Source organism: Canis aureus, chromosome 8 (assembly GCF_053574225.1).
Source record: "Canis aureus isolate CA01 chromosome 8, VMU_Caureus_v.1.0, whole genome shotgun sequence".
NCBI lineage: Eukaryota > Metazoa > Chordata > Mammalia > Carnivora > Canidae > Canis > Canis aureus.
The window spans coordinates 64,659,712-64,674,694 of NC_135618.1; the positions used below are offsets into that span (position 1 = coordinate 64,659,712).

The 14,983-nt window shown below is 52.9% G+C and overlaps 1 protein-coding gene across 18 annotated transcripts in view; it reads left to right on the top strand.

Annotated features, from left to right (window-relative positions):
• Positions 1–14,983, top strand: part of SDK1 (sidekick cell adhesion molecule 1) — an 894,112-nt gene that overhangs the window by 850,138 nt on the left and 28,991 nt on the right. For all 18 annotated transcript variants that reach the window (XM_077907645.1, XM_077907637.1, XM_077907636.1 and 15 more), the window contains 4 exons: positions 1,129–1,315; positions 3,214–3,351; positions 9,568–9,729; positions 10,522–10,647. In XM_077907645.1, coding sequence (XP_077763771.1) covers positions 1,129–1,315; positions 3,214–3,351; positions 9,568–9,729; positions 10,522–10,647 — 613 coding nt within the window. The remainder of the gene's footprint in view (positions 1–1,128; positions 1,316–3,213; positions 3,352–9,567; positions 9,730–10,521; positions 10,648–14,983) is intronic.

The following is a 14,983-nucleotide window of genomic DNA, read 5'->3' on the forward strand; positions in this document are numbered from 1 at the left end:
AATGATTGATGAGGTAATGGGAAGTCCTGTGAGCTTGGAGGCAAAATGCTATTTATGGATGTCCAGAATATGTTTTCTAATTTCCTTAATGATAAAGACATTGAACTTGGGTATTGATCTCACGTTAGTAAGGCCTATCCAAGCGCAGGGTTGGATTGGCACAGTTTGGAGAGTACTGCACCACGACTTGCTGGTGCAAGTGAGCAATGCTCCCGCTCAGGGTGAGCGCAGCAGGGCCAGGAGCGCAGGCCCACACGGGAGGCAGGAATGCTGTCCCTGGCTCTCTGCGGCCTGCCACCTTGTGGGGGGGCAGCTCCCAGGGCCTGGCCAGGCTTCAGCCCACAGAGCCAAGGCGGATGCACGGGCGAGTCTCGTCTTCGTGCAGTCTGGCTGGCCCTGGCATGAGGTGGTGGTTCTCGGCCAGCCGTCCGGGGAAGCGATCCTGGCAGCCTCCTCCAGCCGTTGTACTTGGGCATCAAGTCCGCCCACGAGTACATACAAGCGTGGTGACAGGAGATGAATCTAGGAGACACACGGGGCTGTCACCACAGGGCTGAGCCCAATGGGGTCCCTTCCTCATATTATTTTTATTGCCACATTGATTGAAGACTCAGATGTCAGCTTGCTGTGGGAGCACAGCGTAGAGGCTCGGGTGCCTGTTCTCTGCAGAGGCTGGTGCAGGGGTGGGTGTGCTTGGCCTCCCTCCTTTCCAGGAGACTGAGGGAAGGGGCAGGCCGTAAATACAAGCACTAAGCTCTGGAAGGGAAAAGGAACTCTACTTACAGGCACCTAGGAGAAAGTGCCACTCCCATCTTCAGGCCCCTATGTTTTATTCAGTTAGGCAAAGCTCAAACTCCAGAAGAACAACTCAGAAATGCAAATTATTGGCTTCCTCAACGCTATTAGCAGCCAAGAGTTCCCCTCCCTCTGGCACTGACCTCAGCCCCCGCCCCCCCACCCAGACTCTCTGCCCTCCATGCCACAGCATAGCCCGACCCAGGGGCTGGCATGCTCGGGCCAAGGTCCCAAATCACCCTGTACTCGGGCCTCCTCTGTCTCCCACAGGCGCAGGAACAGGGGCAGCCACTCCTCCACCACCTGCCTCCGACTTCTGGCTCTTTCCAACAGGTTTACTACTGGGAGGCAGAGAGCCAGAACGAAACAGAGAAGATGAAGGTCCTGTTCCTGCCGGAGACGATGGTGAAGCTGAAGAACCTGACCAGCCACACCCAATACCTGGTCAGCATCTCGGCCTTCAATGCCGCCGGAGATGGGCCCCAGAGTGACCCCAGGCAGGGGCGCACCCATCAAGCTGGTAAGAGAGCAATGTGTTTCCAACCCACAGGCTTCCACAGGGCACCCCTCTCAATGGCCACAGTAGCCCCTGAGCCCAGACAAACGAGGGGCCCCTCCTCTCCATCCCCACAGCTCTCTGCTCGCCTGACCCAGAACACATGCCGATGTGTGCCAGGGGATCTCGATCTCCAGAGAGGCAGGCCTGGATGCGATTCATTTGCTTCCCCCAGGGGCTGGCCTTGGCCTATTGCGTGGTGGGGCCCCTGGTACCCGCGAGACAACAGTGAGCATAGTGTGCCTCCCTCCAGACTCTCCAGGATCACAGAGGGCAGGCAGGCTCTGCATCTGCACCCAGGCCTCCTTCCCATTCCCTCAGGGAGCTTCTTACTGGGCTCTTAGCTCCACATGTCCACAGCCCTAGGGGACGAGTGCCAGTGCACTGAGCCCAGGCCACAGTACGGGCACTCCCTGGGTTTCGGGGCCACAAACGACCTGGAATGGCTCACAGCTGCCTCTCAGACACTGGCCTAAAAGCATTTCATTGTCAGGTGTCACATGGCCTGTGGCCTCACCTCCACACACACAGGTTTTGTTTTGTTTTGTTTCTTGCAAAAAGCTTTATTATCTCCATTTGGTCCATGTTTTGGGAAAGGGCTCCAGGATGGTTAAAAAGCTGCCTGGTGGCTGCAGGGGAAAAGGTTCAGGCACAAGCCCTGGCACTGAGGGGTGGGAAGGTGCCAGAGGAGCCCCTCAAAGGCTGCTGGTCTCCGGAGGCTACTAGTCATGCTTGAGAGTGAGCCTTTTGAAAAGATACTCGCCCAGCCCAGCCTGGGGGGTGGCCACCCATCTTCCTGATGAGTTTTACCCCCTCATCTAGGAAGTGGTTCTCCAGGAAGTCACAGAGATGGGGACCCGCATGGGCAGAACCCAGGGCATGCAGATCCAGAAGGGCCTGGTTCAGGCTCTTCTCCAGAAGCAGCTTCGAGCACTTGTTCTCCTGTGGCTCTCAGCTTCCCAGTGACCTGGAGGTCATTAGGAAGTGGTCAGGAATTCCAAGGGAATGCAGCTTAGTGCTCGTCCCGGGGATCTGAGAGGCACTTCGTGGGACCCAGGAAGTGTAAGGCCCAGAAAGCCAAGGAGACCTGTCCCACTCAGGGCTCCCGGGCAGTCTGTGGGTTCAAGCATTGAACCCCCCCAGGTGCTCCATCTCCTGGGGTCAAGCAAAGACTTCTTTATGAAGCCCTGCCCAGCATGCAAGGGCTGCTTCCTCGGGGCCTCATCCAGTGGGGAGGAGTTGTTTCTGGAATCCAGGCTGGGTCCCCTGTTTCCTCCCAGGGCACCAGGGACCTGGCAGGTCACAGGGGTGACTGGAGGGAGAGCAGCTGGGGGACACGTGGTGGTGATTCTAGGGGCAGTCCTGGGCACTGCCCCCGCCCAGAGCCCAGGCAAGGGGTAGCAAGCAGGCTCAGCATCCTGACCACATGCCTGGCCCTCTGCAACCACAGGCAGCTTCTGCCCAGGATGGCTCACTGGGCCCCCTCCCACACTCCAGGGTGAGGCCAAGAAAGTGGGCAGAGCCTCCAGCGGCCTCGGTGGCCGGGAAATGAAGCCCTCTGCATTTCCCTCTGCGCCTCCATCTATTATTCATCTTAATGCCTTTGTCCCTGCGTCTCTCAGGCTCCTTTGTTTTTAAACTCCATCATTTTCTCTGCTCTTCTCAGGAGGGTCCAGGTTTCTGGTTGATCCTGGGAAGTTTGGAGATGGTCCATAAATCTTTTCATCCCACTGCGTGGAGACTATTACTGAGTTGAAAATAACATCTAGTAACACTTTCATTCTATGTGGAGGCGTAGACATACATGTAAATGATCTATAAAGGAGCTTTACTCAAAGTCCCTTTATGCTGTGTTCCTCTAGCTCCTGGGACCCCCAGCTTTTTGGCGTTCTCAGAAATAACATCTACCACGCTTAATGTCTCCTGGGGCGAACCGGCGGCAGCCAACGGCGTCCTGCAGGGCTATCGAGTGGTCTACGAGCCCTTAGCGCCTGTCCAAGGTGAGGCCAGAGGGGAGCGCGGGGAGGGTTGGCTTCACAGGTGTGCTCACGGCACTCCAAGGTCTGCAGGGTGAGGAGCGTGCCCGCTGGATGCCTGTGAGCCTCTGCAGGCTGGGCTCCAGCACAGGCCTCTCCCAACTGGCTTGCAATGGGACACCCTTTGACCTTTCACATTTCTCTCCTGTTCTGCTGAGATCTTAGTCGTCATGGGCACCACTTGTTAAGACCACACAGAAAGCATCGGCCCATCAGCTTCTGTGGGCGTCCTGGAAGGGCCTCTAACCACCCAGCATCCTCAGAGATTTTTCTGCTGTCACCCTCATTTATTCATTCACTTGAGTCTTTATGAAGCAACTTCTGCATGCCAAGTACTGTTCTAGATGCTGGAATCTATAGATCCAGGGAAGCAGGGATCTTTACCGAATTATTTGTCGAGATCCTTGTTTCCCTGAATCCATGAGTTTGTATTCCAGTGAGAAAAGAACCAACTCACCCACAAACAATCCACGATACCATGGTGACCACTGTTGTGAGGACCCAGGTGTGCTGAACCCCTGGGGGAAGGCCTTCCTGGGGAAGCTCAGGCCTTCCACAGGCCACTGCGGGATGGGGTCCAGCATCCTGAGGTCAAGCCTGAGGAGTGGGGAGGAGGCCGTGTGAGAGCAACGGGCTGGGTCATGAGGGCTGTGGTGGAAACGCCCTGAGAGGGTCTGACTCACACAGACCAGGGTCCCTCTGGCTACAATCACAGTCTCATCGCCGTGGGTTGCAAAGATTTATTGATTGGCTCCAAACTTCCAAGGATCAGTCAAAAGCAGCACAGACCCTCCAAGAAGAGCAGAGGAAGCGTTTACACACAGAGGAGCCTGAGAGACACAGTGACTAAGGCATAAAGATGAATCATAGATGGAAAGAGAAGATACACAAGCTTCTGGAGAGAAGGGGTTGTGGCCCTAGGCCTGGGAAGACCAGCAGCAGCCACAGCACCTGGGAAGGGGCTTGGAGCCAGGGGTCTCGGTGTGAGGAATGGGGACCAGGGATGCACATATTTGCAGTGGGGCCCCGGGGGAGCCTCCGACTGCACAGGAAGAGGGCAGAGACAGGAGCGTACCCTGGTTCTGTCATTGGGGAGCACTGCTCTGCTCCTGCTGTGTTACTGCCTCTGGCGCTGTTTCGATTTCTGGTATACCCATCCCTCCTCCCCACACACAGCTGAGGTGCTCTTGGAGTGGTCCACAGACATCCTTTCTCGCCCACTGTGTGCCCAACACCGGGGCCAGGGAAGGGAGACTAGCCCAGGGCGGGCTTCCCCTGGTAAAACACACAGCCAGGCTGTAAACATTATAGATTATTTAATGTCTAGGAGGAAAAAATATAACCAACACATCAAATAATATTGGCGCTCCATTTAAAGCCATGATAAGTTTCCTTTTAAAATAAGTACATTCAAGTAAAACAGGGGGTTGATTTGAAGAAAATTTAAGCACTAGATTTTATGTCATTGAATCTAAAATACCATTATTGACTCTAAGATTCATTGTTATTTTATGAAGTGCTAAGAAAGAAAAAATGCTTGCAGTAAACTGCGGCCCAATACGTTTGCATCATCAATCCCAAATCAAAGATGCAAAAACGTGAGGGAAGAGTTTCAGACAATTGAGGCACTTTGGTAAATAACAGTAAAGGTAGGGCAGGCCTATAGTTTGTGAAATGGCAGAGGGCTCATGGCCGCACATGCTGTGTTCTTTTCAGTACCGGTTGCCTGGCTGGGGACCAGGTGGCCTGGGCACGGCTAGGGTTGGAGTCCCAGCAGCACGGGCCCAGAAGGAGCCAGGTTCTGTGCATGCTCATTCTGCATGGGCAAAGGGCAGGGAGCCACTGGACATATCCATCCTGCTGCCCAGGACTGTCTCCACCCTCCCATGTACGCACACATTTGCACACACACACACTGGTTCCTGAGCCAACCCTGCAGATTAACTAGTGACATGGAAAGGAGAAAGGACCAAGAATTGTGGTCCTGAGTGACCTTAGAGTCCTTCCTTATCAAGACAGTAGTCTTCCCATACTTCCTCAAATAAGTGATTTATTCAAATAAGTACATTGATGGGTTTGTAGAATTTCTAGAAACTCTGTGGTGGGCACCCCTGGGTCTGGTGCCCAGGCTGGCTCCCCTACTCTTGTAAAAAAGTACTTGCTGGCCAGGCAAGACCATGGCCATCATCACCACTTGGTTGTGAGCCATGGCGGGCCCTGCTTCGTGATCCCCCACACATCCAGTTCTGATGTCCCAGAGTCCTGCTGGCTCACAACACATCTGTCCCCATGGCCTTGCCTCCCCCTCCAGAGAGATGATCCTGCACATGTGGTTTCCTGGTGCTGTCAGGGTTGTGGTCACGTGGCCGTTCTACAGCAATGTTGGCATCATTCACAGGACACTAGCTAGACACTCAGGTCCCTCATGCGTAGCTGACATGAGCTTTTTCTCTGCTCCCTGTAGACACAGCCCCAACGCACATGCCCACCTCTCAGGTGCATTGAGGCAGGGATTACTACAAACCAGGCCCAAGCAAAGTAGCTGCAGATATGCCCTCCAAGTCCTCACAAAGCTGCACAGTGTCAGGGCCGCTTTTACTGGCATTTCACAAGAAATCAGGCTTTGAGCCCTTAAGATGACATCCCAGGGCCTGCAGGTAAGGAATGCGGACACGCGTGGGGTTTGAACCCCAGTGGATGGGTTCGAAAGCCACGGTAATGGGGATGTGTCTGGAGTGCTTGCACATCTGCAAGTAAACACGCAGTGAACACCGCCAAGAGTGGCATGAGGAGTGGTCATCAAAGCATTTCATGGCCACCAGTGGTGCTTGTCATTCTCCCTCCAGTGACAATAGGCAGAGTCACTTGATTGCAACTATTTTGCATCTTCCCACAAGGAATAAGTCTGTCCGTCATCAGCATCGTCTCTTGTCTGTCAAGAGGGCTGGTTCTTCCTTCCTGCTTTCCTTGCTTCGGCAGTGAGTGTGCTATTCTCTGAACTCAGGAGAAAGCACTTTCGCTTAGTGGCTCATGCATTTCTCCAGAATCTCGGGGTGCACAGCCTCATCAAGTCCCCTGGGTGCTAGAGAAGAAACCATCCAGACCCCCAAACTTGGACCATGGATGGATGGCTCCGGCGCATCCCACACTCCCTGATGTCTCGTGGTTGGTCCAGGCCCAGGGCAGGTGATGGGAAGCATTGAAGCCACCACTGAGCCAGGCCCTCCGCGAGTCTGAGGGTTCTTTGTGTCAACTGCAGAAGCCATCCTGAAGCAGCACTACCCCTGCTCCAGCTGAGGGTGAAGCCAGTCATGGGCCCCCAGGTCCTCCCATGTCCATGCCGCGTGGTCGACCCCGTGACCTGACCTTCTCGGGCTGTCACTGCTTGCCACTAATGCCAGGATCACTTTTCAGGATGCCCCCCCCCCCCCCGCCATGTGCCTGTCTGGTCTGATGGCATCTGCCAGAGCCCCTGGCTTGGCCAGACAGCAGCCACAGGTCCTGACCCCATCCAGCCCAGAAAAGAACACAGGCCAGTAAAGGGCAGAAACTCAGAGCAGGAGAGGGTTGCCCGTGCCCTCTCTCTGCCCGTACGCCCTTTGGGGCATTTTGACTTCTGGCTGGCAAGAGGGAAGGGAAATGTCAGTTGACCACAGGACTATGCTGTTATATCATGAAAAGGACAAGACACTCAGGGACGAAGCCAGAGAAGGCAGTGACGGGGAACACACTCAGCGGAGGTCAAACTGTCCAGCATCTCTGGCCGCTGGTCCAGCCCTCGCCGTCCCACCTCCATACCTAGATCCTGCTCTCCCGGGGTGGGGGTGGGGGCCCCCTTCATTCCTCCACAAAGCCTTTGCTGCATCCCTTTCCCAAGGGCAGCAGTTGGCCCATCAGCTCGGTGTACGGGCCTCTTGAGTGGGGGGTCTCTTAGAGAAAACCAACCCCTGTCTCCTTCATGTTTTATCCGGATTCCCAGTAGGAAATCAGGAAAGTAGCAAGTGGGTCTCTGAACAATTTCCAGATCTTCACAATGCCTCCAAGAATGTTTCCCAGAGATGTGGCTGCAAATGAAGTGAAAACATCAGGCATGTTTAGCAAGGGCTAGAATCGCACTAATCTGCAGTAATGCCAGTCCTTTGGTGAAGATTGCCAAAGACATGACATGTGTGCTTAGACACATAGATATGCCTGTGTGGTGAAGATGGAGGAAAAGCTGTACAACAGTGATGTCAGCCGGTAGTGATTTTCCTGGCTGTTTTTCCTGCCTCTTCGCCTGGGCCCTGGCGGTGCCTGGGATACACGTGGACAGACTCCGGGGCAGACTCCGGGCTAGCCAGATGCTCATCAGCCCTGGCCAAGGGAGCAGAGAGCAGAGCGTCCACTCAGTGCCAATGGGCCCTGTGGTCACTCCATCAGGAAGATGGGCCTGGCTCACCCCTCGCCGCCCCTGGCCAGCCCCCTGGTCACGGTGGGGAGCACCGAACCACATGGAGCATGAGCCACTTCTCATGTTTTAGGGAACGGATTTTATGGAAAAGCTACTTTTATGTTTTTTTTAAATGTTTTAAATGGTAGTATTTTATATGATTGCACCCCGGGGCTTTGTAGAGTAGGGCACGGTTTAAAAATTGACTAAATAAATAAGATTCTGACATAGTTGAGATGCAGGGGAGGCCAGACTAACTCTACCTCCTAGTGGGTTGGAATTCACAAAATCTGCACATGGGTTTGTTCTGCTCTGGGGAAAAGAAAGGCATTTTTTAATTAAAAAAAAAAAAAGGAGGGGTGCCATCCAGAATAACTTTATATCCAAAAAGATCCCATCCATTTGCTGATGGTGGTCATTGTATGTGCAAACTGTCACCCTGAAGCCCCTTTCTTGAGCCACGCAAAGTGAGGGCAGGTTCTCTGGGCAGAAAGGGCCCTGTTCCTCAACAGAAAAACTCAAATTCAGAGGTCACTCAAACACAGAAACATTCTGACATAGTTTGGAAGAGAATCATTTAGCTGAATCAGTGTTCTACAAAAGGCATAATATGAAAACAGTGAATCAGCTGGAAGGTATTTGGACAACTGTAGGTTGAAAGACATTGGCTTTGATGACTTTGAAGGATGAACCCGTTTTGTCATTAACACTTTGTTGGGCTCTTCTGAGGTCACAGAGATATAAGGATGAAGGGTCCGAGGGCACCAACCATCCACACTGAGGGCAGGCCCAGCCATGACCTCCCAGGCCCGTCCATTCACGCTGAGCGCCTGGCCAATGGCGGGGGCGGGGGCAGGGGCAGGTGCTAGGGAAGCACTCCCGACCAGCTCTGCCGACTAGTGTCAGAGGGGCCACCTCTTCATCGCCCCACCCCGAGGGATGCCCAGAGACACCCACATGCTGTGTCAGGAGCTTACAAGACTTTTTTCTAACACATCACCTTCAAACTTTAATCAGAGAGCCCCATTTCTGTCCCGGAAAAATGCTGCATTTGTATAATTTTTACTATGTGTCTTCCTCTCCCGATGTTAAATCTCAATTTTCTAATTACCAGCTACACTTTTGCTTCAGTTATGTATTTAGGAGTGAAAATGTCTCCCTGTCCTCATGGTTCTCCAAGTGCAGGGCATCGATATTTGCCATGACAGCCTTTCTTCATCAATGCTTCAAAATCCAAAGATAAAGTTTTCACCAGTGGCTTGAGTTCTTTAGGCCACAGCTAGGCCAACTCATTTGGGCTGGAGACCCCTCTTGCAGGAAGCCCATCTTTTAGCTGAAATGAAAACTCCTGCATCTTCTTCTCTGTTCTCTTCTCCGAAGTCAGGAAGCTCCAGGTCACCTATGCAAGCGACACAGATCCTGGTGCCGCTCAGAGCGCAGGGGAGGAGAGAGTGACCTGGGTGCAGGAGGACGGCGGTCTTCCCAGTGCTGTGTGGGACACTTGGGCCACCTCCCCGCTTGGCACCATGAGGCTGGGTCTTCCCTTTGCCAGCACCACTTATGAGACTTAAACACTAATTACACGTATCTGTGCTGAAAATTGGCTATTACCACCACTTAAACTCCTCCTAATTGTAAGCAATACTTCCTTAGCAAGCCGGGGATGCTGTCCCTGTTGCCATGGAGAAATAGTTGGTGCTCGGTTGCTTCTCTAAATGTGGCCCTCTCCTGGCCTTTGCTCTTGGTTCCAGGGGTGAGCAAGGTGGTAACGGTGGACGTGAACGGGAACTGGCAGCGCTGGCTGAAGGTGCGGGACCTCACCAAAGGAGTCACCTACTTTTTCCGCGTGCAAGCACGGACCATTGCCTACGGGCCCGAACTGCAAGCCAATGTCACGGCCGGGCCAGCTGAGGGTAAGTGGAGCTCTGTGGTGGGGCCTGCGCCCAGTACAGCGCCAGAGGCGAGTGGTGTGCCCCTTCCACCTAGGGGTCCATCCTCGCCGTCAGCTAAGCGACCGTGGCCCACTCAGAGTGGGCAGGAACACAGGACCATTTTGGCAGCATGGGTGACTTCAAAAGCATGTGCTAGCACCATCTTTTATGGATGGACTGGTTAAATATAGATGAGCAAATTCTTAGGTGTTAAACATGTAACGTTTTGGGTTGTTTTCTGAAAAAGTTGGGAGAAAACAAGTGAATTTTTAAGGGTTTATTTATTTATTCTGGTGGGAGGCAGAGAGAGAGGGAGAAAGAATCCCAAGCAGACTTCCTGCTGAGCACGGAGCCCAACTCAGGGCTTGACCTCACAACCCTGAGATCCTGACCTGAGCCAAAAGCCAAAAGTCGGACATCCAACCAATTGTGCCACCCAGGCACCCCAAACACACATGAATTTTGGCAACCAGATACACAAGAGAAGTTTGAAGTGTTCACATCATGATGAGGAGCCACATGGCTTTGTACTTAAACTATTGGGCACCTAGGAAGATGAGGGTAGCAGAATCTAGGTTCACAAGGCCCCTGCACATCAGGCACAGGACTGGGCCCATGGCATGGCTCATCTCTGTTCCATCTGGTCAATCCCAGAGACCCATGTAGCCTTCCCACATCTAGGATGAGAAAAGTGTGATGTGGCAAGGCTAAGCCACCTAGGCCTGGCTCCACCTGTCCCAGTCTCTACCGTCCCCTGCCTCTTTGATCCCACAGGCTCTCCGGGCTCCCCCAGAGATGTCTTGGTCACGAAGTCTGCCTCTGAACTGACCCTGCAGTGGACCGAGGGAAACGCAGGCAGGACACCCACCACTGGCTACGTCATCGAGGCCAGGCCCTCAGGTAAGGGGGGGGGTCTGGGTACCTGCCAACCCCAGAGTCTGAATATCAGAGCCCTTGGGCTCCTCTCAGCCTTTCCCTAACGATACAGAGATGAGGGCACCCTGATGAAATGTCGGGCCCTTCTCTCCCTCTCCTCCACCACCTTGCGGGTCTGAGATTCTCCATGTTGCGCCACAGTGCAGGTCTCTGGGAACGTGGTATCGTCTTCCTCAGAAATAGGTACATGCAAACTTAGGGACACTTAGAGACATTTCCAACTCATCAGTAGGATTCAAGAGTGCTTCCAGGGGCTCATCCCAGGCTCTGTGTGTTTGCACCCGGATAGACAGAGTCCTGCTCCTTTCTGGTCATGATGAAGATGCCTGTTCCCAGGAAGCCTACACGTCCTCTGCCCCATTTTCAGGCTCCTGAAATGACTCTAAGGTCATTCCCTACCCTGTGTGCCCTAAGAGGGTTTTTGCTCTCTTCCTCCCATTCAACAGTAATAACCAAGCACGGACATTATTAGAAAATCAATTTCTGCCGCACTGAGCTGGCTGTTACTCCTTGGAGCTAGAGGGTGTCACCAAATGCAGAGAACACTGAGCATGTCCGCTGTAACCTTCAGATGGTCATGCAAGTATCTGAGCATGAAAAAACACGGTGCGCCAGGGCTGCATGCAGAAAGCCCGCTGCCAGAGCCCGTCCATGGTGCTAGGCATCCTTGCAGTCAGATATTTAAAGAAGCTGTTGGACCGAGAGGGAAGGTCTGCAGGGTCACATACATCACTGTGCCAGACAGACTGCCCGCCAAACTGCTTTTGAGAGATTCCTAGTTGTAAACACCTCCTAGAAACTTCCAGGTAGAAAATCTGGTGCCTGAGACCAAAACAGCATCTGTTAAAGGCAATATGAAGAATTATTTGGCTCAAGCACTCACACATTCAGTGCGTCAGGCTGAGGGGTCCTGGTAGCTTGTGTTGAGCAAGGCATTTGGTCTGTTCTGGAAGTGGAGGGTCTCAAATCAGTGACAGGCCTTCTGTGGCCACTGCCCGCCCCCCACCCCATCCCTCTGGAAGCAGGTGGCCCCGAGAGCAGACAGCAAGCTCTCTGCTGAGAACATCCAATTCCTGAGCCCTTGCAGAGACTGGCAGGAGCTTGGAATACAGGCCCGGTCAGGTCTGGGCCCAGTCGAGGGCTGCAGAAGCTACACTGACACCAGAGAAGCAACTCGACGCTTTTCTCCCCAAATCTAGGGAGAGCATTCATTGCAAAGGTTACATTGTGAGCTTCCAGGCCCACCAAGGGCTCCTGAGAGAATTACGGAGATCCATGGACATCACTGACCTCTAACTGAAATTCAGCATTTCCTTCCCTTATAAACACAGGCATGTTCATCTACTCTGGCTGCATGGACCCCACACTGGGTGGCTTAACCCACATGCATGTACTGTCTCCATCTGGAGGCTGGCCATCCAAGGGCCAGGTGTGGCTCAGTGGGGTCCCCTGAGGCTGTGAGGGAGGGTCTCCAGCTATGTCAATCTTGGGCATTCTTTGGCTTCTGGAGGCACCACCCCCATATCTGCCTTCTTCCTCTGTACCCTTCTGTCCCTGTGCTCAATTTTCTCCTTTTTACGAGGACAACCAGTCATACAGGATTAGGAAGGGCCCCAACTCAGGACCTCATCTTGACACATGCAAAGACCCTATTTCCAAATAAGATCACATACTGTGATGTTGGGGATCAGACTTTGAACACATGAATTTTGAGGGGATGCAATTCAACCCACAACAGTAGGTAGGAAACCACATAAGTAGCTGTAGAAACTGTGGAGTTGTCAGCAATAGAAATCCCACTGCTTTCCATCTCATCCTGGACTGGCAGGCACTTCCCAGCATGGTTGACCTTATCATTTGAACGCTTCCCGGACCTTGTTACCCGGTGTGACCCTGGCCTAGTGGCACTCACCAAAATCCAAGCCTCTGTACCCCATATTCCAAAGAACCATGTATGTAGTCCACCAGGTAGTGCAACAAAAACCGCACATGACTCACAGGATCTGAATATCTGTGATATGGGGCTGCTGTGAACCTCTAGTCACCTCTAGGTAGTTATAGGCATCAGCAACATAACTGATTCCTTTTACAATTTATTTTATGCATTAAAGTCATTCTGAGAAGGTGTTCCTTCACCTTCTCAGAGGTGAAGAGGTGTGGTGTCAGCAGATTGCCAAAGGGGTCTGTGGCACCAAGGAAAGATAAGAGGCCCTGGAGGATACACACACAGAAGACCCTTGCCAACTCATTTCCTTCTGCCTGAGAGCTTGGTCCCCGACTAGAGTGTTAAGAACCCCACTGGATGCGTGTCTGTGAGAGGACCACAGTGGGGTCATTGGGGTGCAGGTCACTCTGTGTCTGGCCTGTGTCAATGTCACTTCCCAGTTGTGATGCTGGTGCTGTTGTTTTGCATGATGATCCCATTGGCAGACACCAGATAGAGGGCAAATGGTATCTCTCTGCATTATTCCCCATAACTGCATGGGGTTCTATAATTATCGCAAAATAAAAAGCTCAGCTTAAGATTTTAAATATATATATCCCATGGATGGTGTCCTGTTCAATCAAGTGCAACAGCACATCTTTGAAACGAGCATTTTCGTGTCAGAGATCAGCCGTGGGGAATGTATCACATCAGCAGCCAGACACGGGTGTATGGGCTCAGAATCTGAACAGTGGAGAGCACATTCTGGCACTTTCTGAGTAAAGAGAAGGTATTGATTCTCAGGCTTGCCTGGGGAGCTATTCTCTTTGGGTTATCATGTGCTCATTCATCCACCATAACGAAGGAAGCGGGTTGCTTATTGGCCAGAAATGCAGCTTTAGGGAGCGTGGATGGTGGTGTGAAGACGAGCTAACTGGGATGCGGGCCTGGGTTTCTCATGGAGCCCCGTACCCCGAGGTCCTCGGCCAGATGGGCACCTCCTGAGATCAGCAGGACCCTGAACTGGGCAGGTTGGTGCCGCTATGTGGAAACCGGCCCCCAGGGACTATGATGTGACAGGAAACCGACCTCCAAAACGCTGTCTTGTTCAATGAGCGCTAAAAATTTGGCCTCCACTTCTGAGACAGATTTCCCCTTTCAGACCGTGGACGGAACCAGAGCGGCTGCGGGGCTCCCTGTCTCCCCTCGGAAGGGCGCTTCCTGCCTCCGGTGACTGGGGCCAGCAGCAGCTCAGAGGCAAATGAAATGCTTTTATGGATTGTCAATATTTAAACACCTTGCTGGTGCCTTAGGGCTTTGGATCTCAGCTGTCATCTATTACAGGCCTCATTACACAAAACATTAAACGCTCTATCTTATTTTCTCCACCGAAGCTCTCTGGCAAGACTTTCTCCTCGCAGGGGAGTGGTTTTCAATGGGAGCGCGGATCTGGTAAGATGGACCCAGGTTTTCATGAGCAGGCCTTATTTTTGATGGGATCCATGCAGCACACGGGGGTTCCTCCCCAATGGGTGTCTGGGGAGCCTGAGCCACTTTGTGTGAGGTGGCCCCTGCCCCTCGCCGCCCCCCACCCGCCCGTCTGCTCGGCGTGCCATCTTCTCACCCAGCCAAATCTCCATCTTGCCCCCGGGAGGCAGGTGGCTTGTCAGCTAGTGGCTGGTGTCGTGAGGTGGCCAGCAGGGCCGGGGCAGCCCAGGCAGGTGGGGGCAGATGGCAGAGCATCCTCTGGCTCTCCTGCATGGTCACCGTAACCCCTACAAATTCTGTGGGATCTCCCCATGCTGTCCTAACGCGGAGATAGAACCAAACAGCAGCTATGAGATTTTTTTTTTAATTTTTATTTATTTATGATAGTCACAGAGAGAGAGAGGCGCAGAGACACAGGCAGAGGGAGAAGCAGGCTCCATGCACCGGGAGCCCGATGTGGGATTCGATCCCGGGTCTCCAGGATCGCGCCCTGGGCCAAAGGCAGGCGCCAAACCTCTGTGCCACCCAGGGATCCCAGCTATGAGATTTGCATCTCGGGCTGGAACATTCCTGGGAAGGACGGTCAGTGAGTGCAGACCCAAGGACAGCCTTGCCAAAGATGCATGTCTCCACTTGTGCGTACGTTTCCTCTTCGTCGGTGTTGCAAAATTCCCTGGAAGGCAGAGGAAACTATGCAGTGGGCTTATGCAGATGATTTATTTACACAAATTATCCCAAGGCAGTTTATTGTGTAGATCACGAAACCAAATTTACATATTTACACAATAGACTGGAATGGCACGAAAGGAACTATAAATATATTTTCCCCTCCGAAGCAGCCGTGAAATTCATATTTAGGATGTACTCGGTGCGGGCAGACATTGTTCT